General features: G+C 41.8%; 1 protein-coding gene across 4 annotated transcripts in view; it reads right to left on the bottom strand.

Moving 5' to 3' along the window:
* Positions 1-263: 263 nt before the first annotated feature.
* LOC106573581 (protein strawberry notch homolog 2) overlaps positions 264-26337 on the bottom strand; it is a 118814-nt gene continuing 92740 nt past the window's right edge. For all 4 annotated transcript variants that reach the window (XM_014148740.3, XM_014148741.3, XM_045697235.2 and 1 more), the window contains 10 exons: positions 16914-17049; positions 13575-13687; positions 12706-12777; positions 12448-12556; positions 12146-12361; positions 11752-11846; positions 9979-10071; positions 9226-9357; positions 8657-8924; positions 264-8008 (listed from right to left, as the gene is read on the bottom strand). In XM_014148740.3, the coding sequence (XP_014004215.1) occupies positions 6633-8008; positions 8657-8924; positions 9226-9357; positions 9979-10071; positions 11752-11846; positions 12146-12361; positions 12448-12556; positions 12706-12777; positions 13575-13687; positions 16914-17049 (2610 nt within the window). In that variant the 3' untranslated portion in view covers positions 264-6632. The remainder of the gene's footprint in view (positions 8009-8656; positions 8925-9225; positions 9358-9978; positions 10072-11751; positions 11847-12145; positions 12362-12447; positions 12557-12705; positions 12778-13574; positions 13688-16913; positions 17050-26337) is intronic.

Genomic DNA, 26337 nt, shown 5'->3' with positions numbered 1-26337 from the left:
ATGCATCATCAGTATAGGCCCAATGCAAAAGGCATTCATTCACAATGAAAAAGTCAGACACCATTTTTCACAATCTTCAAGTTTTTATTTGTTGTTTGTTTACAAAGTTAAGATTGCATTTCGATATATTCCTTCCTTTTATGAGTAGAAAACCTTTTAAAGAATTAGTCGAAAGGCACAATTTTTTTTACAATATATACATTTCGATCTAAATTATAAATATATAGAAAAACAAAAGCACAACCCAGAATAAAAGTGCTGAACAGTTTTTACAGAAATATTTTTTTTTTTTTTTAATACATACAATCAGTAGCATGTTTTTTGTTTAGTTTTTGTTGGCAATAAATTATTGAATGTGATACTTTTATATGCAGAAGGTGGAGAAACAAGGAGGATGGTGGTTACAGTATACAAAAATGCTATCCATCAAAAGGTCAGGAACATAACAAGCTTGCAACTCTCAATCACAACAAACAGACAACAGTAACTTGATTATGCCATTCTTAGTGCAAATTTAGACAAAATAAAAAGACCTAGCTAGCTAAAACAAAGTCAAACAGTTCCTTTAAAAATTGTAATTCATTTTCTCAAATCGTGTTTGTCCGTTTCCACAGGTTGATAATGCATATTACCTCTATGTCAGTGTTATACCACACAGTCCATTGGCCATAGGTGAAGCATGGGACAAACAGTTTGATTGTGAAAATGTTCGGATTTATTGGAATGTGCCTGATGAGAAAATATATGTTTGGGACAATCTGAAGCAGAAAAGAGAGGGCTATGAGATGGGTATAAAGTAGAATCTCTTAGGAGAAAATGGGCCTGAGCTATTGCATGTCTGCGATCAGCGTGAATCTGTCAGATAGTCGGGAAAGGAGAACGATCTGCACCAGTAATTGCACATATCAGTATATTCAGGTGCAAATCTGCTCAAAATCTTTGTCAGCATTAAAATGTATTAAATGACTAAAAAACTGTCCAGACATATAAACAATAAAGTTCCTTAAAAGAAACAGCATTTGATCTTTGCCCTAAAATGGCATAAACACTTAAAATCAAAGATTGAAAAAACGTTTCTTTTTTTTTAAACAGCAAGAGTCGCAGCACAAAACGAAGAAATAAAATAGCACTAAATGTGCATTTTTGTTAGGTTCACCACTGTTGTAAGGGAAAACAACAATATTTCTCATAACTCCCCACCAATACATCTCTTTAAGGTTTCTTCCTGAGATTGATATAATAGGTCAGATATAGCCAGTAACTTCCGGGGTGTGGAATACTTTGGTATCTCTCTGCAAACTAAAGCCCTGGCAGAAGATGGAAAAGTTGGAACAATTCTACTTGAGTCACAAGCAGAATCGGATCAAAGAACTGAAAAGAAACAAATGATCACCCCTGTACAGCCGTACAGAACAGTGCAATATTATTTGGTGGCAGGTTATAATAGACTTATTTTTTGTTTTTATAGTAATCTTGAAAACTAGAAATGTCCCTGACCAAACTTTGACTAAAGGATCATCAGGATAACAGTCTAAAAACGAAATGTCCCTAAAATATAAATAACAATAATCATCATAATAATGATGACAAAAAACATCAAAAGCACATTGCTTTCATCCCATCACAATGTTTATACAAAGTTCATAAGTATTTCAGCGGTCTTTAACTACAGACTACAAGTAGAACAGAAATAAAGAGGAATCCAATTCTTACCATGCACAGGTATATCTATAGCTGTGGAGCGTAAACAGTACTTAGACTTTTAAAACATCTGCTATTCAAAATGTCTTGTTTATTGTTTTTGATTAGTTGAACTTACCCAGGCTTTTCATGAATCAATTACCATACATTCATTTCACAACCACAGCCAGATCTTACAGGTTCTGAAACAAGATATATATACACACACACTACTGTTCAAAAGTTTGAGGTCACTTAGAAATGTCCTTGTTTTTTAAAGAAAAGCACATTTTTTGTCCATTAAAATATCAAATTGATCAGAAATACAGCGCAGACATTGTTAATGTTGTAAATGACTAATGTAGCTGGAAACGGCTGATTTTTAATGGAATATCTACACTGGCGTAGAGGCCCATTATCAGCAACCATCACCCCTGTGTTCCAATGGCACGTTGTGTTAGCTAATCCAAGTTTATCATTTTAAAAGGTTAATTGATCATTAGAAAACCCTTTTGCAATTAAAGAAGCAATAAAAGTAGCTTTCTTTAGACTAGTTGAGTATCTGGAGCATCAGCATTTGTAGGTTTGATTACAAGCTCAAAATGGCCAGAAACAAAGAACTTTCTCCTGAAATCGTCAGTCTATTCTTGTTCTGAGAAATAAAGGCTATTCCATGCGAGAAATTGCCAAGAAACTGAAGATCTCGTACAACTCTGTGTACTACTCCCTTCTCAGAACAGCGCAAACTGGCTCTAACCAGAATAGAAAGAGGAGTGGGAGGTCCCGGTGCACAACTGAGCAAGAGGACAAGTACATTAGAGTGTCTAGTTTGAGAAACAGATGCCTCCCAAGTCCTCAACTGCCAGCTTCATTAAATAGTACCCGCAAAAAATCTGTCTCAACGCCAACAGTGAAGACGCGACTCCAAGATGCTGGTCTTCTAGGCAGAGTTGCAAAGAAAAAGCCATATCTCAGACTGGCCAATAAATAGAAAAGATTAAGATGGGCAAAAGAACAGACACTGGACAGAGGAAGATTGGAAAAAAAGTGTTGGACAGACGAATCGAAGTTTGAGGTGTTCGGATCACAAAGAAGAACATTCGTGAGACGCAGAGAAAATGAAGATGCTGGAGAAGTGCCATCTGTCAAGGATGGTGGAGGCAATGTGATGGTCTGGGGGTGCTTTAGTGGTAGATAAGTGGGAGATTTGTACAGGGTAAAAGGGATCCTGAAGAAGGAAGGCCATCACTCCATTTTGCAACGCCATGCCATACCCTGTGGACGGCGCTTAATTGGAGCCAATTTCCTCCTACAACAGGACAATGACCCAAAACACAGCTCCAAACGATGCAATAACTATTTAGGGAAGAAGCAGTCAGCTGGTATTCTGTCTAGAATGCCAAAAGTCTGCAAGGCTGTAATTGCTGCAAATTGAGGATTCTTTAACAAAAGAAAAGTTTGAAGGACACAATTATTATTTCAATTAAAAATCATTATTTATACTTGTCATCGTCTTGACTATATTTCCTATTCATTTTGCAACTAATTTCATGTATGTTTTCATGGAAAACAAGGACATTTCTAAGTGAGCCCAAACTTTTGAACGGTAGTGTATATATACACACACACACAAAAGTGGATTCGGCCACACCCGTTGCTGATCGGTGTATAGAATCCCATGATTTTGGAACGAGATGATTGACGAGCAGGTGTCCACATACTTTTGGTCATGTATGTATGTATATATATACATTCATACATACGTGTATGTATGTATGTATGTATGTACAGTGCCTTCGTTAAGTATTCAGACCCATTGACTTTTTACACATTTTGTTAAGTTACCTTATTCTAAAACGGATTAAATGAAAACAAATCCCAAGCAATCTACACACAATACCCATAATGACAAAGCGACAACAGGTTTAGAATTTTTTTTATTTTTACTTATTTACATAAACACTCAGACCCTTTGCTGAGACTCGAAATTGAGCTCAGGTGCATCCTGTTTCCATTGATCATCCTTGACATGTTTCTACAACTTGATTGGAGTTCACCTGTGACAAATTAAATTGATTGGACATGATTTGGTAAAGGGAAAAAATCTGTCTATATAAGGTCCCACAGTTGACAGTATATGTCTGAGAAAAAACCAAGCCATGAGATCGAAGGAATTTTACGTAGAGCTCCCGAGACAGGATTGTGTTGAGGCACAGATCTGGGGGTACCAAAAAATATCTGCAGCATTGAAGGTCCCCAAGAACACAAGACTCTTCCTATTGCTGGCCACCCGGGCCAAATTGAGTAATTGGGGGAGAAGGGCCTTGGTCAGGGAGGTGACCAAGAACCTGATGGTCACTCTTGACAGAGCTCTAGAGTTCCTCTGTGGAGATGGGAGAACCTTCCAGAAGGACAACCATCTCTGCAACACCTAAAGACTCTCATACCATGAGAAACAAGATTCTCTGGTCTGATGAAACCAAGGTTGAACTCTTTGGCCTGAATGCCAAGCGTCACTTCTGGAGGAAACCTGGCACCATCCCTAAGGTGAAGCATAGTGGTGGCAGCATTATGCTGTGGGGATGTTTTTCAGGGGTAGGGACTGAGAGACTAGTCAGGGTTGAGGGAAAGATGAACGGAGCAAAGTACAGAGAGATGCTTGATGAAACCCTGCTCCAGAGCGCTCTGACTGGGGGCGAAGGTTCACCTTCCAACAGGACAATGACCCTTAGGAGTGGCTTTGGGACAAGTCTCTAAATGTCCTTGAGTGGCCCAGCCAGAGCCTGGACTTGAACCCGATCGAACATCTCTGGAGACCTGAAAATAGCTTTGCAGCAACACTCCCCATCCAACCTGACAGAGCTTGAGAGGATCTGCAGGGAAGAATGGGAGAAACTCTCCAAATACAGGTGCGTCAAGCTTGTAGCGTTATACCCAAGAAGACTTGAGGCTATAATCGTTGCCAAAGGTGCTTCAACAAAGTACTGAGTAAAGGGTCTGAATACATATGTAAATGTGAGTTAATTTTTTATTTTTAATAAATTAGCAAACATCTCTAAAATCAGTTTTTGCTTTGTCATTATGGGGTAGTGTGTGTAGATTGATGAGGAAAAAATATAATACATTTTAGAATAAGGCTGTAACGTAACAAAATGTGGAAAAAGTCAAGGGGTCTGTATACTTTCCAGAGGCACTGTATGTATGTATTATATATACTTATTATTATTTGTTTTAGTATATTTTATATATATATATATATATATATATATAGCCAAAACAAATACTCATATCAATGTTGGTCTGAAAGTTAAACAAAATAACAAATGCACCCGAGACATTCCTGAGAACTTAAAATCAAAAGCAACCCAGGAGTCACCGTTGGATGAATGGTAAGTAGACTAAAAGAAGGAAATGACACCATTTTAAACCATCCACCCAATTGCATCACATCAGCAGTGTCCATCCCATCTAACCCCTGCTCTCTGTCTATAACATGGCCTGGGAAAGCAAGGTTCCACACAGAACAGACCTGCTGAAGGGCTGAAGGGACACCTATAGGGTCCACACACAGACAGACATACACATACTGGGCTCGTGGGGACGACCCCTGGCACCTGCCACCAGCAAAGACCCAACAGAGGGCCGAGGATGGTTAAGTTAAATACAAATATAATAAATTAACATACCTATGCTTCCAGTACAAATCTATACATTAGGCCTATATGGGTTTCAAAGACTGCATTTAAGTAGGTTTCCAAAGGCACTGTTACAACGGCTGACTGTTTTCTTTTCCCCTTCCCTTCTTTTTTCACACGGGACACTAGAGAGAGTGATGGTAGAAACAGCAGAGAGCGAGGGAGAAGAAGGAGCCAAAACTGAAACATTGTCGATTTTTCCAGTTTTATGTTTTTGAGTAGAGCCCTTGGTTTTAACAAACCAAGTCGATGCAATGGCGATGAAGCGAATTACATGACAACGCGGAAAAGCATACAGATGTGCATGAAAGGCAGTTTGAATTCAGCGATGTTACCAGTGAAACCCAACATAACCAGTAGCGACTAGCTGTAGTTCTAGAAAAATATTTCTACATTCAGGTTTCCTCAATAAAAAATTAAAAACAATTGCAACCAGGTTGGATTTTTTTAAAAGCACATGAGCTTTTGATAGTTATAGAAACATAATCAAACCCTGTTGGATTTGTGTTTCTTCATTGAGTCAAGCCTTGGTGTAGAAACGCCGTATAGAGACCATTTGCTCTCTCTCTCTCAGCGAAGGGACCCGGCCAGTTCCACCTGGGTCGTATGTTTACCATCTCTGAACGGGACCACACATTTGGTCTAGTGAAAGTGACCCTGGCCTGTGGATCCAGTGCCTGGGAGGGTTAAGGAGGAGAAGAGCACAGGACAGGCAGTGATGTGACTAGGCCCTGAGGGGAGAGGGGATGAGGCGTGCGTTCATACTCAGCAGCTAGAGGACACAGACAGCCACACTGACAAGGTGGTTACACAGAGTCCCATTCAGACAGCCACACTGACAAGGTGGTTACACAGAGTCCCATTCAGACAGCCACACTGACAAGGTGGTTACACAGAGTCCCATTCAGACAGCCACACTGACAAGGTGGTTACACAGAGTCCCATTCAGACAGCCACACTGACAAGGTGGTTACACAGAGTCCCATTCAGACAGCCACACTGACAAGGTGGTTACACAGAGTCCCATTCAGACAGCCACACTGACAAGGTGGTTACACAGAGTCCCATTCAGACAGCCACACTGACAAGGTGGTTACACAGAGTCCCATTCAGACAGCCACACTGACAAGGTGGTTACACAGAGTCCCATTCAGACAGCCACACTGACAAGGTGGTTACACAGAGTCCCATTCAGACAGCCACACTGACAAGGTGGTTACACAGAGTCCCATTCAGACAGCCACACTGATGATGTGGTTACACAGAGTCCCATTCAGGCAGCCGGTAATGGATAACCGTCTGCCGGTCTGCGCTGGTCCGCAGCATGTTGTCCAGCACTTCGCGCACATTGATGAGGGCGTCCGTGCTGCAGTGGCCGTTGGCCAGAGGGAGTGGCTGCTGTTCTGAGGGGGCCAGGACCGAAGAAGAGAAGAGAGAGGAGGAGGGGGGGGTAGAGGGGGAAGAGAAGAGGCCGGACGAGACTTGAGCCACTGTGTTGGAGGAAGAGGAGGGGTTAGTAGTTGTCTGGCTAGACAGAGAGTAAGGCAGATGGTCTGGATCTTCCAGCAGTTTGAGGATGTCATAGTAGTCCTGGTGGTCGCTGTTGATTAGAGTCGGAATGTCCAACCGTTGCTGTGTTTGTATCTGCTGTGGCGACTGTAGCTGTGTTAGTATCTGCTGTGGCGACTGTAGCTGTGTTTGTATCTGCTGTGGCGACTGTAGTTGTGTTTGTATCTGCTGTGGCGACTGTAGCTGTGTTTGTATCTGCTGTGGCGACTGTAGTTGTGTTTGTATCTGCTGTGGCGACTGTAGTTGTGTTTGTATCTGCTGTGGCGACTGTAGTTGTGTTTGTATCTGCTGTGGCGACTGTAGCTGTGTTTGTATCTGCTGTGGCGACTGTAGCTGTGTTTGTATCTGCTGTGGCGACTGTAGCTGTGTTTGTATCTGCTGTGGCGACTGTAGCTGCTGTGGCGACTGTAGCTGCTGTGGCTTTGTCAGTGGTGGCAGTGGCTGTAAAGGTTGCTGCAGTTTGTGTGCAGTGTTCTGGGCGGCGAGCTCACTCAGCAATATCAGAGAGTCCAGGCCAAAGCCGTCTCTGGTCAGGCAGTCGAGGACCAGGCCTTTCTCTTTGCTGTCTGGGGAGGGAGAGGGGCTCACCGTCAGGTCTAAGACCTCCTCCCCGGTCCGAGGGGGCTTGGAGGAGGAGGAGGGGTCGGGCTGCAGGAGGGGCAGGGAGGGGAAGTGGTGGGGGAAATTGGAGAAGTGGGAGGTGGGGCTGGCCATGCTGGGGAGCTTGTTGACTGGACCGAGCTGGGGTTTGAGCTGTGAAAGTTTGGGCTGGAGTAGAGGCGTGACCTGTAGAGGATTGGCCTGGGCCAGGCTCAGGCGCTGGGTCTTGAGGCCCTGGCTGAGGCTCTGCGACAAGTTCTGGTTCTTGAAGCTGTGGTTCAGGGTCTGTCTCTGGCTGTAAAGCTTGGCCAGCAGATGTTGGTTCTGAAGCTGCCGCTCCTCGGCTAGCCGCTGCTCCTGGGCGCGCTGCTGCTCCTTCTCCTTGCGCCTTCTCTTCACCTCCTCGTCCATTTTGAGAAGTTCCTGCCGCACTCGGGCCACACAGTTCTCTGGGATCTTGATACCTAGGGGAGAAAGAGAGGGTTTATGTTTTATTTTACCCCATTTTCTCCCAATTTCATGGTATCCAATTGGTAGTTACAGTCTTGTCTCATCGCTGCAACTCCGGTACGGACTCTGGAGAGGAAAAGGTCGGGAGCCATGCGTCCTCTGAAACACAACCCAACCAAGCCGCACTGCTTCTTGACACAATGCCCACTTAACCCGGAAGCCAGCCGCACCAATGTGTCGGAGGAAACACTGTACACCTACCTGGCAACTGTGTCAGCGTGCACTGCGCCTGGCCTGCCACAGGAGTCGCTAGTGCGCGATGGGACAAGGACATCCCTGCCGGCCAAACCCTCCCCTAACCCGGACGACGCTGGGCCAATTGTGCGCCGCCCCATGGGTCCCACAATGGGCCCCACAACTAGCACTGCAATGCAGTGCCTTAGACCACTGCACCACTCGGGAGGCCACGAGAGTATTATGTTAACATTTGTTTATACAAGTCGATAATTTGGCTCAGTTGGTTGGAGCATAATGCTGTTGTGGCGTTTGATTTTGGCAACCGAAAAACCCATTTTTCAAGACATTCCCTCTGATTCCCTTTCACAGAACCACACTTTGGTGATGGTGTGTGTGTGGGTTGTATGGAGTTGTTTAGTACTCACCGACTTGCTTGTTACTATTTTTGGTTTTGAGGCGTACGATCTGAAGGATGCTGGAGCAGGTGATGTCAGAGACCACGTCGGCCACATACTTCCAGACGCGCAGTAGCGCACCACACAGCATGTGGTACTGGCGCAGACGCATTCCCTGCAGACACTCCTGACCCTCCTCAATCTTCTTACACTTCCCGTTCCAGTTAGCATGGCTACATTTCCCAAAGGAGAAGTTGAACTGGCTCTCCCAGCTGTCTTTGGCTTGGTCTGGAGTCACCTAGGATGGGAACACAACACACAAGTCTTATGTTAAAGTGTTGAGTGCTGGTTTTTATATCGAACCTTAGACAATACGCAGGACTGTTCTTCCTGTTTCACTACTGTTTATTCCACTAGAGGGCATCATACACCACACAAAAACCATAAAACATTTCCTGCCAAACAACAAAGACAAATCTTGTTGCCATGCGAGTGGAAACCTTCTATTGTGTGCATGTCAGTGGACCCTATAGCGGTTCCTTCCGCCAAACAACAGACTTCTGTCCGTGTGTGTCTGTGCGTGTCAGACTGAGTCATACCTTGTGGTAGCGTAGCTGCAGGTTATCCAGGCTCTCTGGGTGGGCCTGCTTGCCGATGTTGGGCTTGTAGACGATGAAGTTCCTCCCTCGACCCTGCTCCGCCAGCAGCACACATGGGTGGTTCCCCCGCAACTGAGGAACACATAGGAGATGGAAATGTCTTTAAAGTTCTGTAAAATACTTTCATGTGTTTTCCTCTGGCCACGATTGAACTCCATCTGTACAATTGTTTTAAACCACAAATAAATCAAATCAAAAAAGAGTCGGAAGATTTATAGTGAGTTCAACTGGGAACCTGGCAGTGTTGAAGTGTTTGCCTGGTGGGACTATAGAAGACTCATTTCATTGTTGAATTGTATTATGAACCAAGTGAATTTAACTACAGTATAATTAAGAAAACTCAACATCAGGAAGGAAGAGGCTGTGTATATTGTTCACTCTAGCCACTACAATTAATACTGAACAAAATCCGAGTTAAGCTCCTTCTTCAGGTTCAAAACATGTATACTTTCATCCTACTCCCTTGATGTGCGATGAAAGAGCCACACTCCAGAGAACAGAACAGAGGCACCTGGACCCTTCTGAACTGTCATTCACCCCTGGGAAATAACCAGTCTGGAAGCTGTTCTAGCTCTGCTTGAGCCCTGGGGAGGTACAGGTACTCACAGTATCATACGCTTCCTGGTGCGTCTGTGTGCGTGCTGGGACATGCAGAGTGTCTCTCTGTGCTCTACGGTAGCCAGCTAGACTCACCTTGTGGGAGAGGTAGAAGCCCTCGTCAGGACTGTTGAGGTTCTGGACCTTCTCATAGGCCTCCTCCCAGGGCATACCTCTGTCCACGCTGATCTATAGGGGTGACATGCAGAGGACAAGGGTTAACGGTTAGAGGTCAGAATAGCTGCCCTATGGAAGAACACTATGCAGCGAATACCCACTGTGGGCACGATTCAACATTCCCAACACATACGCGGAAATCTGTGCGGGCACACACACATACACAGCTCTTTGTATCCTCTTTGTATCAGGGGCTCAGAGGCCAGCCAGGGGTGTTGGCATGAGTTGGGAGTCTACATGTGCTTTACCGGTCCTGGCTGTGTTGGTTAAAAATGTACACTCTAGGTTATCCTGCAGTGACGGCCAGGCAAGGCAGGGAGCCGGAGACACCAGTAATGATACTTTTTCAGCGTTCTGCTACTCTCCCTCCATCTGGCCAACCACAGGCAGATGAAATGTCAACATTTTAAATCTCGATATACCTGCTTGTGCAGAGCGATTCATGCTTTTTGAAGTTGGCTCGGTGTCGGTTCAATTCTTAAAAAAGAATAGCTTTTTTTGATATCAACAATTTAATTATTTTTTTATTCATTATGAAATAGTCACATACAAATTATTTTGGAGATTTTTTATGGAAATTCCAGAGCAAGGAAATTGAACATTCAATTACCAAAACATAGGAAATATTTTTACTTAGTTTTATTTGAATTCATTTTGAATTCCTAAAAGTGATCATCTCATCTCTGCCTGTAGCAGCCAGCCCATCTAACGTTATCTCTGTGCTTCCCATACTGCACTGCAGGGCTGTAAAACTCATTCCATGGAGGGCAGGTTTTTGGTTGCCCTAGACAACCAGGTATGGGGAGTTCCATACTAATTAGTGACCTTAATTCATCAATCAAGTACAAGTAAGGAGCAAAAACCCGCAGACACTCGGCCCTCCGTGCAATGAGTTTGACACCTGTGCTGTACTGTCTTCAATCATCCTTTTTTAGCTAGGCTAGCCTGCCCAAGTATGCTGCAGAGCTGTCTGACAAAATAATTTGACTAGTTCTTCAAAGTATCTCTCTCGTCATTGTGTACATTCTTCTCTCATGCGGTCTGTATGTATCTAACCTAACGTAATGAAAAATGAATCCTGTCAGAGCAGGAAAGATCCGGGCAATGGATTATGGTCAATGTAGTTCATTACCATGTTTCTGTGCTAAACTAGGTTATTTGCTTACTGAAAACTACAACTCCCTTTAGCCCAGCATCCCATGTAGTACTTGATTTCTTCCGTAAATGATTTGATTTCTCTCTAGAGAAACGGCACGTTGGACACACAAAAAAAATAACTACATGTAATTCACGCAAGTGATCCGACGTTGGTCAATTAGTTGTTTAATAACTGAAACCCCCCTGAAAGTTTGGTTTAATCGCTCAGCACTAAAAACTGTATCCAGGAGTCAGAGTACTGAATAACAAAGTGGAGGATAAATCTGTCGAGTACGTTATATCACCCTCTCTGGCTGCGTAGGCAGGAAACACTGCTTTCTTGTTGTTTCACGGCAGTGGTGGGTAGTGTTTAAAAAAAAATATTTAGTCTTATTGAAACTTTACATCTATTTTTCAGACCAGAGAACCAGCCCAAACAGCAGCACTCATTTAGTTACAAAACAAAGATCAACATGCAAATCTATATGAGGTGGCTGTCAAATATAGCGAGATAATTGGATTGTACAATAATGTGCCAGTGTACCATGGGAGTACCTTGTAGAGCACGACCTGTCCGTCCTGGGGGTTTCCCACTGTCATGAAGGTCTCTTGCTTCTCCTCGTAGATTTCATCATTACCTGGGGCCAGATCTGACAGACAGGACAGGACACATAGTTCTAGTCAGGAGACATACCTAGCATCTCTATACAGAGACTCGGTACCATCCCAAACCATCAGCCTCATGCTGCTGTTCATAGAAAGACATTCTAGGAAGGCCAAATGCAGTAGGCAGGTAGATTTATTTTAATATATGGAGGAGTATATACTGTATGGCGTAGTAGTCACATACAATAGAATGCAGCCTTTTGTTCTAATAGTGTGGAGAGTTATTTAGCTTTACAACTTATGGGAAAGGGCATGTTTTAAGCGTGAGTGTTGGACTCCATACCTAGGATTCCCATGTCGTATTTGCCCTCCTTCTTGTCCTTCTCGATCAGGTAGTCAAAGTTGTCGGTGAAGTACTGGAACAGAGAGTTCTGCTTGTGGACCTCTAGGCCCAGGATCCTGTTGAGGAACTTGGTGATGCTGCAGTCTTTCTCAGTGCTGAGACCAAACCGTGGCTCCTTGCAGAAGATACCCACGTCCATCATGCCATGCTTCATGTCTGAAACGGGTAATACAACAATTATTTCAATGTAGCTTTGGACTTGCATAATGTTTGGGACAATTTCCTACATGCACTCAACATACCTCTGAAGAACAGAGCATCACCCCCGGGGTAACCTTTGGGAGGGGACACCTTGCTCTCGATGTGGCCCAGGATGGCTTTGGTGATCTTATCCAGAGCCTTGGTACCGTACTGCAGAAACACACGTCAGGAAACCAGGTCATCTAACAGGTTCCCTCCCCCCAGAACCTCCAACACAACCAATCACAGGTAATGCCAAATTGGGCTTCTGTACTAGAGGAAGCATGATCTTGCATGTAATAGTTCTAGCCAGCCCTGACCTTGTTTTCAAAGTTGTATTTGCTCAGGTCTCTGGACTCTGTGGCTCTCCTGTCACCGTGGGTCAATGCACCCTGGACACAGAAACAGGAACAAACAGTTAGCTTTACAGCCTTATGTCACGGACTGATAACACACCAGCTACAAACGCACAACTTTCTCAACTGCAGCAGACAGGTAAAGCATAGAGACAGTGAATTGACATGACTGCCAAGACATTGAGTGTTGTGCACAGATTGTGACTGAAGGTCCACTTGAAGCCAGCAGCTGCTTTAGCTGGTGCCCACACAAAGGAACGTTCTGAGATAAAAACAAAGGGATGTTTCTGCCAGATATGAGATCACTGCTGATCTGGAGGGAGCCAAACAAAGGTAGTCAGAGGCTGGGAAGGAGGGAAAGAAGAAAAGCTGGGCCCTGGGCATGACGTATCCCATTCTGAGACTGGATTACCGCACAGGCCTGGCAGAGACAACACACACTTTCTGGAACCCCCCCTTCCCTCCGGAGAGACAAGGAAAATAAACGACTGGAGTAAAGAGATTACAATGAAATATGGAAAACTGTCTCATAACTACCCAGACATGGGTGCGTTCCAATGTTTGATAACCTTATTATTCAGACCAAATGAGGATCTGAGGAATTTCCTGGGTTTGAAATGTTGTGTGAAAGGTGTTTGTGACCTTGAAAGCATCTGGTCAATGGGACAGTGGTGGGGAAGTAAACGGACTACTGGGAGAAAGACAGCCCCCAAGTAATAAGCTCAGCAGTTCAATCTTCACTCTAATAAAATGAGGATTTATTACACATGTAGTTCTGGGATTCCATAGTAGATAGATCAGGCTGTAGTAAAGGAGGCTGCAACAGCACGTACCAGGCTCTCCAGTCTCTTGGCCACAATGGAGGCGAAGCGTCTTTCCCCGGCCAGCTCAGAGATGAGGAAGATGTACTCTGGAGCCGTCACCTGGTTAGAGCGATGGGTACGACCTGGAGGACCACACACACAGAGGAGGAAGATCAGTCAGAACAGGCAGACTCTGAGGGACTATACTCAACAAATATAAATGCAACATGTAAAGTGTTGGTCCAAAGTTTCATGAGCTGAAATAAAAGATCCCAGTAATATTCCATACGCACAAATTTGTTTACATCCTTGTTAGTGAGCATTTCTCCTTTGCCAAGATAATCCATCCACCTGGCAAGTGCCGCATATCAAGAAGCTGACTAAACAGCATGATCATTACACAGGTGCACCTTGTGCTGGGGACAATAAAAGCCCACTCTAAAATATGCAGTTTTGTCACACAACACAATGCCACAGATGTCTCTAGTTTTGAGGGGCATGCAGGCAGCGCTGCAGGAATGTCAACCAGAGCTGTTACCAGAGAATTGAATGTTCATTACTCTACCATAAGCCGCCTCAAAAGTTATTACAGAGAATTTGGCAGTACGTCCAACTGGCCTCACAATTGCAGACCACTTGTAATCACGCCAGCCCAGGATATCCACATCCGGCTTCTTCACTTGCGGGATGGTCTGACACCAGCCACCCGGACAGCTGATGAAACTGAGGAGTATTTATGTCTGTAATAATCTGCTTTTGTGGGGAAAAACTCATTCTGATTGGCTGGACCAGGCTCCCCAGTGGGTTGGCCCTCCCAGGCCCACCCATGGCTGCGCCTCTGCCCAGTCATGTGAAATGCATAGATTAGGGCCTAATGAATTTATTTCAATTATGTTTCCATATATGAACTGTAACTCAGTAATATCGTTGAAATTATTGCATGCTGCATTTATATTTTTGTTCAGTATAGTAGTGTACAAGAGGGAAAAGCTAGAAAAATAAGATATTGGTTTGTGGGGTAGATTGATTTCAATGAACAGAGGATGATGTCAGCAAATGTGGATTTCCTGGGTAACCCGTCTCTGAACTGTGTTTCTTCTAGAGGTCTTCACAGATCCACCTGTACCCGGGACACAAGCGGGTCGGATGCAGAATTCTAAATTATGTCGTCACGGGACTGTGTCAGATCTGATAATATTGTCACAGGTCTCGGGTATGTGTAATTTTAACTGACATGTCCAGGTGGGCCCGTACAGATCTGAAAGTGACTGCTGCAGTAGAGAGAGCGAGAGAGATACCTTTCATCATTTATGCTGCTGCTCTTGCTTTTCACGAGAGTGAAGCGTGTAGCTTGCTGTTGGCCAATCATGAGTTTTCAAAATGGCAATAGGTTACAGTCATAGAGCATCACTCCATGTGTGGCAAAAGTGAGGAGATATCTAATCAATGGAAAATGGAATTAAAAGTTAAAGGAGAAGGATAGGCTACAACAACCAAGAGCCAAACAGGTAGGCTGCTATTTAATATTCTGAATGGAGTTGTTCTTTGTAACTGTAAGATGAGAAAGCGCATGCACTGCAGCCTCAGTTAGCCCAGCTAGCTAGCTTAACTAGCTTCTCCCAGTTTGATGCAATCAAGATAGGTAGTATGTGATCATACTCAATGATAAATAACCTAGCTATGGCAGCTATTAGTCTACTATAGTGCGAGTCGGCTTGGTTGCAGTGTCTCGCTCCCACCTCCCTGTGTCAATCCCTCACAGTACGGCCACTCTCCGCCTCTCTCACTTCACCAGCTCTGGTCTGCTGCTTCCCTCACTCGGATCGGATCTGGATCCGACCAGGTCTATGTGGAACAGGTCTCTATATTTTTTTAAATAAATGGATGCATATTGAATCTGGGTGTGAAAGCCCCAGGTCCATTTCAGAATGGGTCCAAGTTTCCACTCACCACATCTTTTTCCTGGAACAATCGTACCATATCTAAACCCGTCATTCAAGTTCCAAGTTCTAACTTGGATCTTAAAGTGGAAATCCTAGGCCACCTAAATGTGTGTGTGTGCGTGTTTTGCTGTTGTGAGTGTAAACAGTGTCTGTCAATCAGGCCCACACATGCCGACCCATGCAGTGAGTTCAGCTCCCCAAGGGAGCGCGGCTAACAGGAAGGAATTACAGGCAGTTAGCTAATTGCAAACAATTCATTCACGGCCCACGATGTGTGCGTGCACACGCCCGCTTTTCCACTGTTGTTATTGGGTGCGAAATTATATCTAGCAGACGGCAACGGAGATGAATAATAATATTATTCTAATTTAGTCCAACACACCTCTCTCCCTGCAGCCAGACAAAACTGCAACACCTCCAAGTAAAGTTTCACAACACCATTATAAAAGTGACTCATTCCAATGATTAGAATGTATTGCATCCTAATACAAAATATATTTTAATTTGATATACATCAAATGATTAAATCTGTCTTTAGGCAAGGCAATTTGAAGAGGCAGCCAATACTAATGTCATGACATTTTATCAGGCTAGCGTGTAACTTTCTAGCAGGGTGGACTGTGTGAAGACAGACGTCTGTGTGACAGTGTGTGTAACCTGCATTGAGGAGAGTCCAACTCTGACCCTGACCCCTAAAGGCGTCAGCATGCTTCAGTTCGGCTGTTGCCTAGTCGAACTCCATGAACCGAACGAGTTTGCGCACATACTCCCTTAAAAGACCTTTGCTTGAAAAACTAGAAAAAATAAGCAATATTAATGTTTGTCCATTTAAAGATGCCGTTGCCAATATACACTTCCTCAAAATAGTTCTAATTCATCTAAGATAACTCCAGAAATCTGTAATGAATTATGACGTTTTTGCAGAGGAGATCTTAGTCGCCAATATTACATCCAGGTTGCATCACATCCGGCTGTGATTGGGAGTCCCATAGGGCAGGGCGCACAATTGGCCCAATGTTGTCCAGGTTTGGCCGGGGTAGGCCGTCATTGTAAATAAGAATTTGTTCTTAACTGACTTGCCTAGTTAAAGGTTAAATAAAAATAATACAAAATGTATCTAACTAAGATGTTTGGTGCAGTATTATTTCTCAATAAAAAAATGTGCATGAAAACAAGTCGTCTCTCATTGAATGACAAATACTAAATTGAAGAATCCCTACTGTTGACCAATCACCAACGAAGGGGCTTCGGCTTGCCTCGAGAAAATGTGTTTTGTGCCCAAACAGACGAAAAAAGTCCAAAACATCACTAAATGTTGTCATAATATATGCTCAAACTCCTCCGAACTGTTTTGGCTGGGAAGCATGCAGACACCTTAAGCTTAACAGACCCCTGACCTTTAACCCCTGGTAGTCTCCAGACTCACCAAACTGCTGGATAGCTCTGTCTGCACTCCAGGGCAGCTCTAGGGTTATGTGGACCCTCCGACGCTGGTTCTTCACCCGCTTGTCTGCCTGCAGGGAGATGCCGGAGCTGGCTGCCTCCGAGATGATGGCCACCATCTGGGAAGGCAAGAGGGATGGAGGAGAGGAAGATAACAAACCACTGTAACACTGCAATCCAGAACATAGAATAATGCCATCATATCCGGTCAGAACATAGAATAATGCCATCATATCTGGTCAGAACATAGAATAATGCCATAATATCCGGTCAGAACATAGAATAATGCCATCACATCGGGTCAGAACATAGAATAATGCCATCATATCGGGTCAGAACATAGAATAATGCCATCATATCTGGTCAGAACATAGAATAATGCCATCACATCCGGTCAGAACATAGAATAATGTCATCATATCGAGTCAGAACATAAAATAATGCCATCATATCGGGTCAGAACATAGAATAATGTCATCATATCGGGTCAGAACATAGAATAATGCCATCACATCCGGTCAGAACATAGAATAATGCCATCACATCCGGTCAGAACATAGAATAATGCCATCATATCCGGTCAGATCATAAAATAGTGCCATCAAATCCGGTCAGATCATAAAATAATGCCATCAAATCCGGTCAGAACATAGAATAATGACGTCAGAACCTAGAATAATGCCATCATATCCGGTCAGAACATAGAATAATGCCATTAATCTGGTCAGAACATAGAATAATGCCATCATATCGGGTCAGAACACAGAATAATGCCATCATATCCGGTCAGAACATAGAATAATGCCATCATATCTGGTCAGATCATAGAATAATGCCATCATATCGGGTCAGAACACAGAATAATGCCATCATATCCGGTCAGAACATAGAATAATGCCATCATATCTGGTCAGATCATAGAATAATGCCATCATATCTGGTCAGAACATAGAATAATGCCATCATATCGGGTCAGAACACAGAATAATGCCATCATATCCGGTCAGAACATAGAATAATGCCATCATATCTGGTCAGATCATAGAATAATGCCATCATATCTGGTCAGAACATAGAATAATGCCATCATATCTGGTCAGAACATAGAATAATGCCATCATATCCGGTCAGAACATAGAATGCCATCATATCGGGTCAGAACATAGAATAATGCCATCACATCCGGTCAGAACATAGAATAATGCCATCATATCCGGCCAGATCATAAAATAATGCCATCAAATCCGGTCAGAACATAGAATAATGACGTCAGAACCTAGAATAATGCCATCATATCCGGTCAGAACATAGAATAATGCCATCATATCCGGTCAGAACATAGAATAATGCCATCATATCCGGTCAGAACATACAATAATGCCCTTAATCTGGTCAGAACATAGAATAATGCCATCATATCTGGTCAGAACATAGAATAATGCCATCATATCTGGTCAGAACATAGAATAATGCCATCATATCTGGTCAGATCATAGAATAATGCCATCACATCCGGTCAGAACATAGAATAATGTCATCATATCGGGTCAGAACATAAAATAATGCCATCATATCGGGTCAGAACATAGAATAATGTCATCATATCGGGTCAGAACATAGAATAATGCCATCACATCCGGTCAGAACATAGAATAATGCCATCACATCCGGTCAGATCATAAAATAGTGCCATCATATCCGGTCAGATCATAAAATAATGCCATCAAATCCGGTCAGAACATAGAATAATGACGTCAGAACCTAGAATAATGCCATCATATCCGGTCAGAACATAGAATAATGCCATTAATCTGGTCAGAACATAGAATAATGACGTCAGAACCTAGAATAATGCCATCATATCCGGTCAGAACATAGAATAATGCCATTAATCTGGTCAGAACATAGAATAATGCCATCATATCGGGTCAGAACACAGAATAATGCCATCATATCCGGTCAGAACATAGAATAATGCCATCATATCGGGTCAGAACATAGAATAATGCCATCACATCCGGTCAGAACATAGAATAATGCCATCATATCCGGCCAGATTATAAAATAATGCCATCAAATCCGGTCAGAACATAGAATAATGACGTCAGAACCTAGAATAATGCCATCATATCCGGTCAGAACATAGAATAATGCCCTTAATCTGGTCAGAACATAGAATAATGCCATCATATCTGGTCAGAACATAGAATAATGCCATCATATCTGGTCAGAACATAGAATAATGCCATCATATCTGGTCAGAACATAGAATAATGCCATCATATCTGGTCAGATCATAGAATAATGCCATCATATCTGGTCAGAACATAGAATAATGCCATCATATCTGGTCAGAACATAGAATAATGCCATAATATCTGGTCAGAACATAGAATAATGACGTCAGAACATAGAATAATGCCATCATATCCGGTCAGAACATAGAATAATGCCCTTAATCTGGTCAGAACATAGAATAATGCCATCATATCTGGTCAGAACATAGAATAATGACGTCAGAACCTAGAATAATGCCATCATATCCGGTCAGAACATAGAATAATGCCATCATATCTGGTCAGAACATAGAATAATGCCATAATATCTGGTCAGAACATAGAATAATGACGTCAGAACATAGAATAATGCCATCATATCCGGTCAGAACATAGAATAATGCCATCATATCTGGTCAGATCATAGAATAATGCCATCATATCGGGTCAGAACACAGAATAATGCCATCATATCCGGTCAGAACATAGAATAATGCCATCATATCTGGTCAGATCATAGAATAATGCCATCATATCTGGTCAGAACATAGAATAATGCCATCATATCGGGTCAGAACACAGAATAATGCCATCATATCCGGTCAGAACATAGAATAATGCCATCATATCTGGTCAGATCATAGAATAATGCCATCATATCTGGTCAGAACATAGAATAATGCCATCATATCTGGTCAGAACATAGAATAATGCCATCATATCCGGTCAGAACATAGAATGCCATCATATCGGGTCAGAACATAGAATAATGCCATCACATCCGGTCAGAACATAGAATAATGCCATCATATCCGGCCAGATCATAAAATAATGCCATCAAATCCGGTCAGAACATAGAATAATGACGTCAGAACCTAGAATAATGCCATCATATCCGGTCAGAACATAGAATAATGCCCTTAATCTGGTCAGAACATAGAATAATGCCATCATATCTGGTCAGAACATAGAATAATGCCATCATATCTGGTCAGAACATAGAATAATGCCATCATATCTGGTCAGATCATAGAATAATGCCATCACATCCGGTCAGAACATAGAATAATGTCATCATATCGGGTCAGAACATAAAATAATGCCATCATATCGGGTCAGAACATAGAATAATGTCATCATATCGGGTCAGAACATAGAATAATGCCATCACATCCGGTCAGAACATAGAATAATGCCATCACATCCGGTCAGATCATAAAATAGTGCCATCACATCGGGTCAGAACATAGAATAATGCCATCATATCGGGTCAGAACATAGAATAATGCCATCACATCCGGTCAGATCATAAAATAGTGCCATCACATCGGGTCAGATCATAAAATAGTGCCATCATATCCGGTCAGATCATAAAATAATGCCATCAAATCCGGTCAGAACATAGAATAATGACGTCAGAACCTAGAATAATGCCATCATATCCGGTCAGAACATAGAATAATGCCATTAATCTGGTCAGAACATAGAATAATGACGTCAGAACCTAGAATAATGCCATCATATCCGGTCAGAACATAGAATAATGCCATTAATCTGGTCAGAACATAGAATAATGCCATCATATCGGGTCAGAACACAGAATAATGCCATCATATCCGGTCAGAACATAGAATAATGCCATCATATCGGGTCAGAACATAGAATAATGCCATCACATCCGGTCAGAACATAGAATAATGCCATCATATCCGGCCAGATTATAAAATAATGCCATCAAATCCGGTCAGAACATAGAATAATCACGTCAGAACCTAGAATAATGCCATCATATCCGGTCAGAACATAGAATAATGCCCTTAATCTGGTCAGAACATAGAATAATGCCATCATATCTGGTCAGAACATAGAATAATGCCATCATATCTGGTCAGAACATAGAATAATGCCATCATATCTGGTCAGAACATAGAATAATGCCATCATATCTGGTCAGATCATAGAATAATGCCATCATATCTGGTCAGAACATAGAATAATGCCATCATATCTGGTCAGAACATAGAATAATGCCATAATATCTGGTCAGAACATAGAATAATGACGTCAGAACATAGAATAATGCCATCATATCCGGTCAGAACATAGAATAATGCCCTTAATCTGGTCAGAACATAGAATAATGCCATCATATCTGGTCAGAACATAGAATAATGACGTCAGAACCTAGAATAATGCCATCATATCCGGTCAGAACATAGAATAATGCCATCATATCTGGTCAGAACATAGAATAATGCCATAATATCTGGTCAGAACATAGAATAATGACGTCAGAACATAGAATAATGCCATCATATCCGGTCAGAACATAGAATAATGCCATCATATCTGGTCAGATCATAGAATAATGCCATCATATCGGGTCAGAACACAGAATAATGCCATCATATCCGGTCAGAACATAGAATAATGCCATCATATCTGGTCAGATCATAGAATAATGCCATCATATCTGGTCAGAACATAGAATAATGCCATCATATCTGGTCAGAACATAGAATAATGCCATCATATCCGGTCAGAACATAGAATGCCATCATATCGGGTCAGAACATAGAATAATGCCATCACATCCGGTCAGAACATAGAATAATGCCATCATATCCGGCCAGATCATAAAATAATGCCATCAAATCCGGTCAGAACATAGAATAATGACGTCAGAACCTAGAATAATGCCATCATATCCGGTCAGAACATAGAATAATGCCCTTAATCTGGTCAGAACATAGAATAATGCCATCATATCTGGTCAGAACATAGAATAATGCCATCATATCTGGTCAGAACATAGAATAATGCCATCATATCTGGTCAGATCATAGAATAATGCCATCACATCCGGTCAGAACATAGAATAATGTCATCATATCGGGTCAGAACATAAAATAATGCCATCATATCGGGTCAGAACATAGAATAATGTCATCATATCGGGTCAGAACATAGAATAATGCCATCACATCCGGTCAGAACATAGAATAATGCCATCACATCCGGTCAGATCATAAAATAGTGCCATCATATCCGGTCAGATCATAAAATAATGCCATCAAATCCGGTCAGAACATAGAATAATGACGTCAGAACCTAGAATAATGCCATCATATCCGGTCAGAACATAGAATAATGCCATTAATCTGGTCAGAACATAGAATAATGACGTCAGAACCTAGAATAATGCCATCATATCCGGTCAGAACATAGAATAATGCCATTAATCTGGTCAGAACATAGAATAATGCCATCATATCGGGTCAGAACACAGAATAATGCCATCATATCCGGTCAGAACATAGAATAATGCCATCATATCGGGTCAGAACATAGAATAATGCCATCACATCCGGTCAGAACATAGAATAATGCCATCATATCCGGCCAGATTATAAAATAATGCCATCAAATCCGGTCAGAACATAGAATAATGACGTCAGAACCTAGAATAATGCCATCATATCCGGTCAGAACATAGAATAATGCCCTTAATCTGGTCAGAACATAGAATAATGCCATCATATCTGGTCAGAACATAGAATAATGCCATCATATCTGGTCAGAACATAGAATAATGCCATCATATCTGGTCAGAACATAGAATAATGCCATCATATCTGGTCAGATCATAGAATAATGCCATCATATCTGGTCAGAACATAGAATAATGCCATCATATCTGGTCAGAACATAGAATAATGCCATAATATCTGGTCAGAACATAGAATAATGACGTCAGAACATAGAATAATGCCATCATATCCGGTCAGAACATAGAATAATGCCCTTAATCTGGTCAGAACATAGAATAATGCCATCATATCTGGTCAGAACATAGAATAATGACGTCAGAACCTAGAATAATGCCATCATATCCGGTCAGAACATAGAATAATGCCCTTAATCTGGTCAGAACATAGAATAATGCCATCATATCTGGTCAGAACATAGAATAATGCCACCACATCGGGTCAGAACATAGAATAATGCCATCATATCTGGTCAGATCATAGAATAATGCCATCATATCTGGTCAGAACATAGAATAATGCCATCATATCCGGTCAGAACATAGAATAATGCCATCATATCGGGTCAGATAATAGAATAATGCCATCACATCCGGTCAGAACATAGAATAATGCCATCATATCGGGTCAGATAATAGAATAATGCCATCACATCCGGTCAGAACATAGAATAATGCCATCATATCCGGTCAGAACATAGAATAATGCCATCACATCCGGTCAGAACATAGAATAATGCCATCATATCTGGTCAGATCATAGAATAATGCCATCATATCGGGTCAGAACATAGAATAATGCCATCACATCGGGTCAGAACATAGAATAATGCCATCATATCTGGTCAGAACATAGAATAATGCCATCATATCTGGTCAGATCATAGAATAATGCCATCATATCGGGTCAGAACATAGAATAATGCCATCACATCGGGTCAGAACATAGAATAATGCCATCACATCGGGTCAGAACATAGAATAATGCCATCATATCGGGTCAGAACATAGAATAATGCCATCACATCGGGTCAGAACATAGAATAATGCCATCACATCGGGTCAGAACATAGAATAATGCCATCACATCGGGTCAGAACATAGAATAATGCCATCACATCGGGTCAGAACATAGAATAATGCCATCACATCGGGTCAGAACATAGAATAATGCCATCACATCGGGTCAGAACATAGAATAATGCCATCACATCGAGTCAGAACATAAAATAATGCCATCACATCGGGTCAGAACATAGAATAATGCCATCACATCGAGTCAGAACATAAAATAATGTCATCACATCGGGTCAGAACATAGAATAATGTCATCATATCGAGTCAGAACATAAAATAATGCCATCACATCGGGTCAGAACATAGAATAATGCCATCACATCGGGTCAGAACATAGAATAATGCCATCACATCGGGTCAGAACATAGAATAATGCCATCACATCGGGTCAGAACATAGAATAATGCCATCACATCGAGTCAGAACATAAAATAATGCCATCACATCGGGTCAGAACATAGAATAATGCCATCACATCGAGTCAGAACATAAAATGATGCCATCACATCGGGTCAGAACATAGAATAATGTCATCACATCGAGTCAGAACATAAAATAATGCCATCACATCGGGTCAGAACATAGAATAATGTCATCATATCGAGTCAGAACATAAAATAATGCCATCATATCTGGTCAGAACATAGAATAATGCCATCACATCCGGTCAGAACATAGAATAATGCCCTTAATCTGGTCAGAACATAGAATAATGCCATCATATCTGGTCAGAACATAGAATAATGCCATAATATCTGGTCAGAACATAGAATAATGACGTCAGAACATAGAATAATGCCATCATATCCGGTCAGAACATAGAATAATGCCCTTAATCTGGTCAGAACATAGAATAATGCCATCATATCTGGTCAGAACATAGAATAATGACGTCAGAACCTAGAATAATGCCATCATATCCGGTCAGAACATAGAATAATGCCATCACATCCGGTCAGAACATAGAATAATGCCATCACATCCGGTCAGATCATAAAATAGTGCCATCATATCCGGTCAGATCATAAAATAATGCCATCAAATCCGGTCAGAACATAGAATAATGACGTCAGAACCTAGAATAATGCCATCATATCCGGTCAGAACATAGAATAATGCCATTAATCTGGTCAGAACATAGAATAATGACGTCAGAACCTAGAATAATGCCATCATATCCGGTCAGAACATAGAATAATGCCATTAATCTGGTCAGAACATAGAATAATGCCATCATATCGGGTCAGAACACAGAATAATGCCATCATATCCGGTCAGAACATAGAATAATGCCATCATATCGGGTCAGAACATAGAATAATGCCATCACATCCGGTCAGAACATAGAATAATGCCATCATATCCGGCCAGATTATAAAATAATGCCATCAAATCCGGTCAGAACATAGAATAATGACGTCAGAACCTAGAATAATGCCATCATATCCGGTCAGAACATAGAATAATGCCCTTAATCTGGTCAGAACATAGAATAATGCCATCATATCTGGTCAGAACATAGAATAATGCCATCATATCTGGTCAGAACATAGAATAATGCCATCATATCTGGTCAGAACATAGAATAATGCCATCATATCTGGTCAGATCATAGAATAATGCCATCATATCTGGTCAGAACATAGAATAATGCCATCATATCTGGTCAGAACATAGAATAATGCCATAATATCTGGTCAGAACATAGAATAATGACGTCAGAACATAGAATAATGCCATCATATCCGGTCAGAACATAGAATAATGCCCTTAATCTGGTCAGAACATAGAATAATGCCATCATATCTGGTCAGAACATAGAATAATGACGTCAGAACCTAGAATAATGCCATCATATCCGGTCAGAACATAGAATAATGCCCTTAATCTGGTCAGAACATAGAATAATGCCATCATATCTGGTCAGAACATAGAATAATGCCACCACATCGGGTCAGAACATAGAATAATGCCATCATATCTGGTCAGATCATAGAATAATGCCATCATATCTGGTCAGAACATAGAATAATGCCATCATATCCGGTCAGAACATAGAATAATGCCATCATATCGGGTCAGATAATAGAATAATGCCATCACATCCGGTCAGAACATAGAATAATGCCATCATATCGGGTCAGATAATAGAATAATGCCATCACATCCGGTCAGAACATAGAATAATGCCATCATATCCGGTCAGAACATAGAATAATGCCATCACATCCGGTCAGAACATAGAATAATGCCATCATATCTGGTCAGATCATAGAATAATGCCATCATATCGGGTCAGAACATAGAATAATGCCATCACATCGGGTCAGAACATAGAATAATGCCATCATATCTGGTCAGAACATAGAATAATGCCATCATATCTGGTCAGATCATAGAATAATGCCATCATATCGGGTCAGAACATAGAATAATGCCATCACATCGGGTCAGAACATAGAATAATGCCATCACATCGGGTCAGAACATAGAATAATGCCATCATA

Source organism: Salmo salar, chromosome 16 (assembly GCF_965601325.2).
Source record: "Salmo salar chromosome 16, fSalSal1, whole genome shotgun sequence".
NCBI lineage: Eukaryota > Metazoa > Chordata > Actinopteri > Salmoniformes > Salmonidae > Salmo > Salmo salar.
Note: the sequence above shows the minus strand (reverse complement) of the source record. Positions and strands in the feature narration are given on the sequence as shown.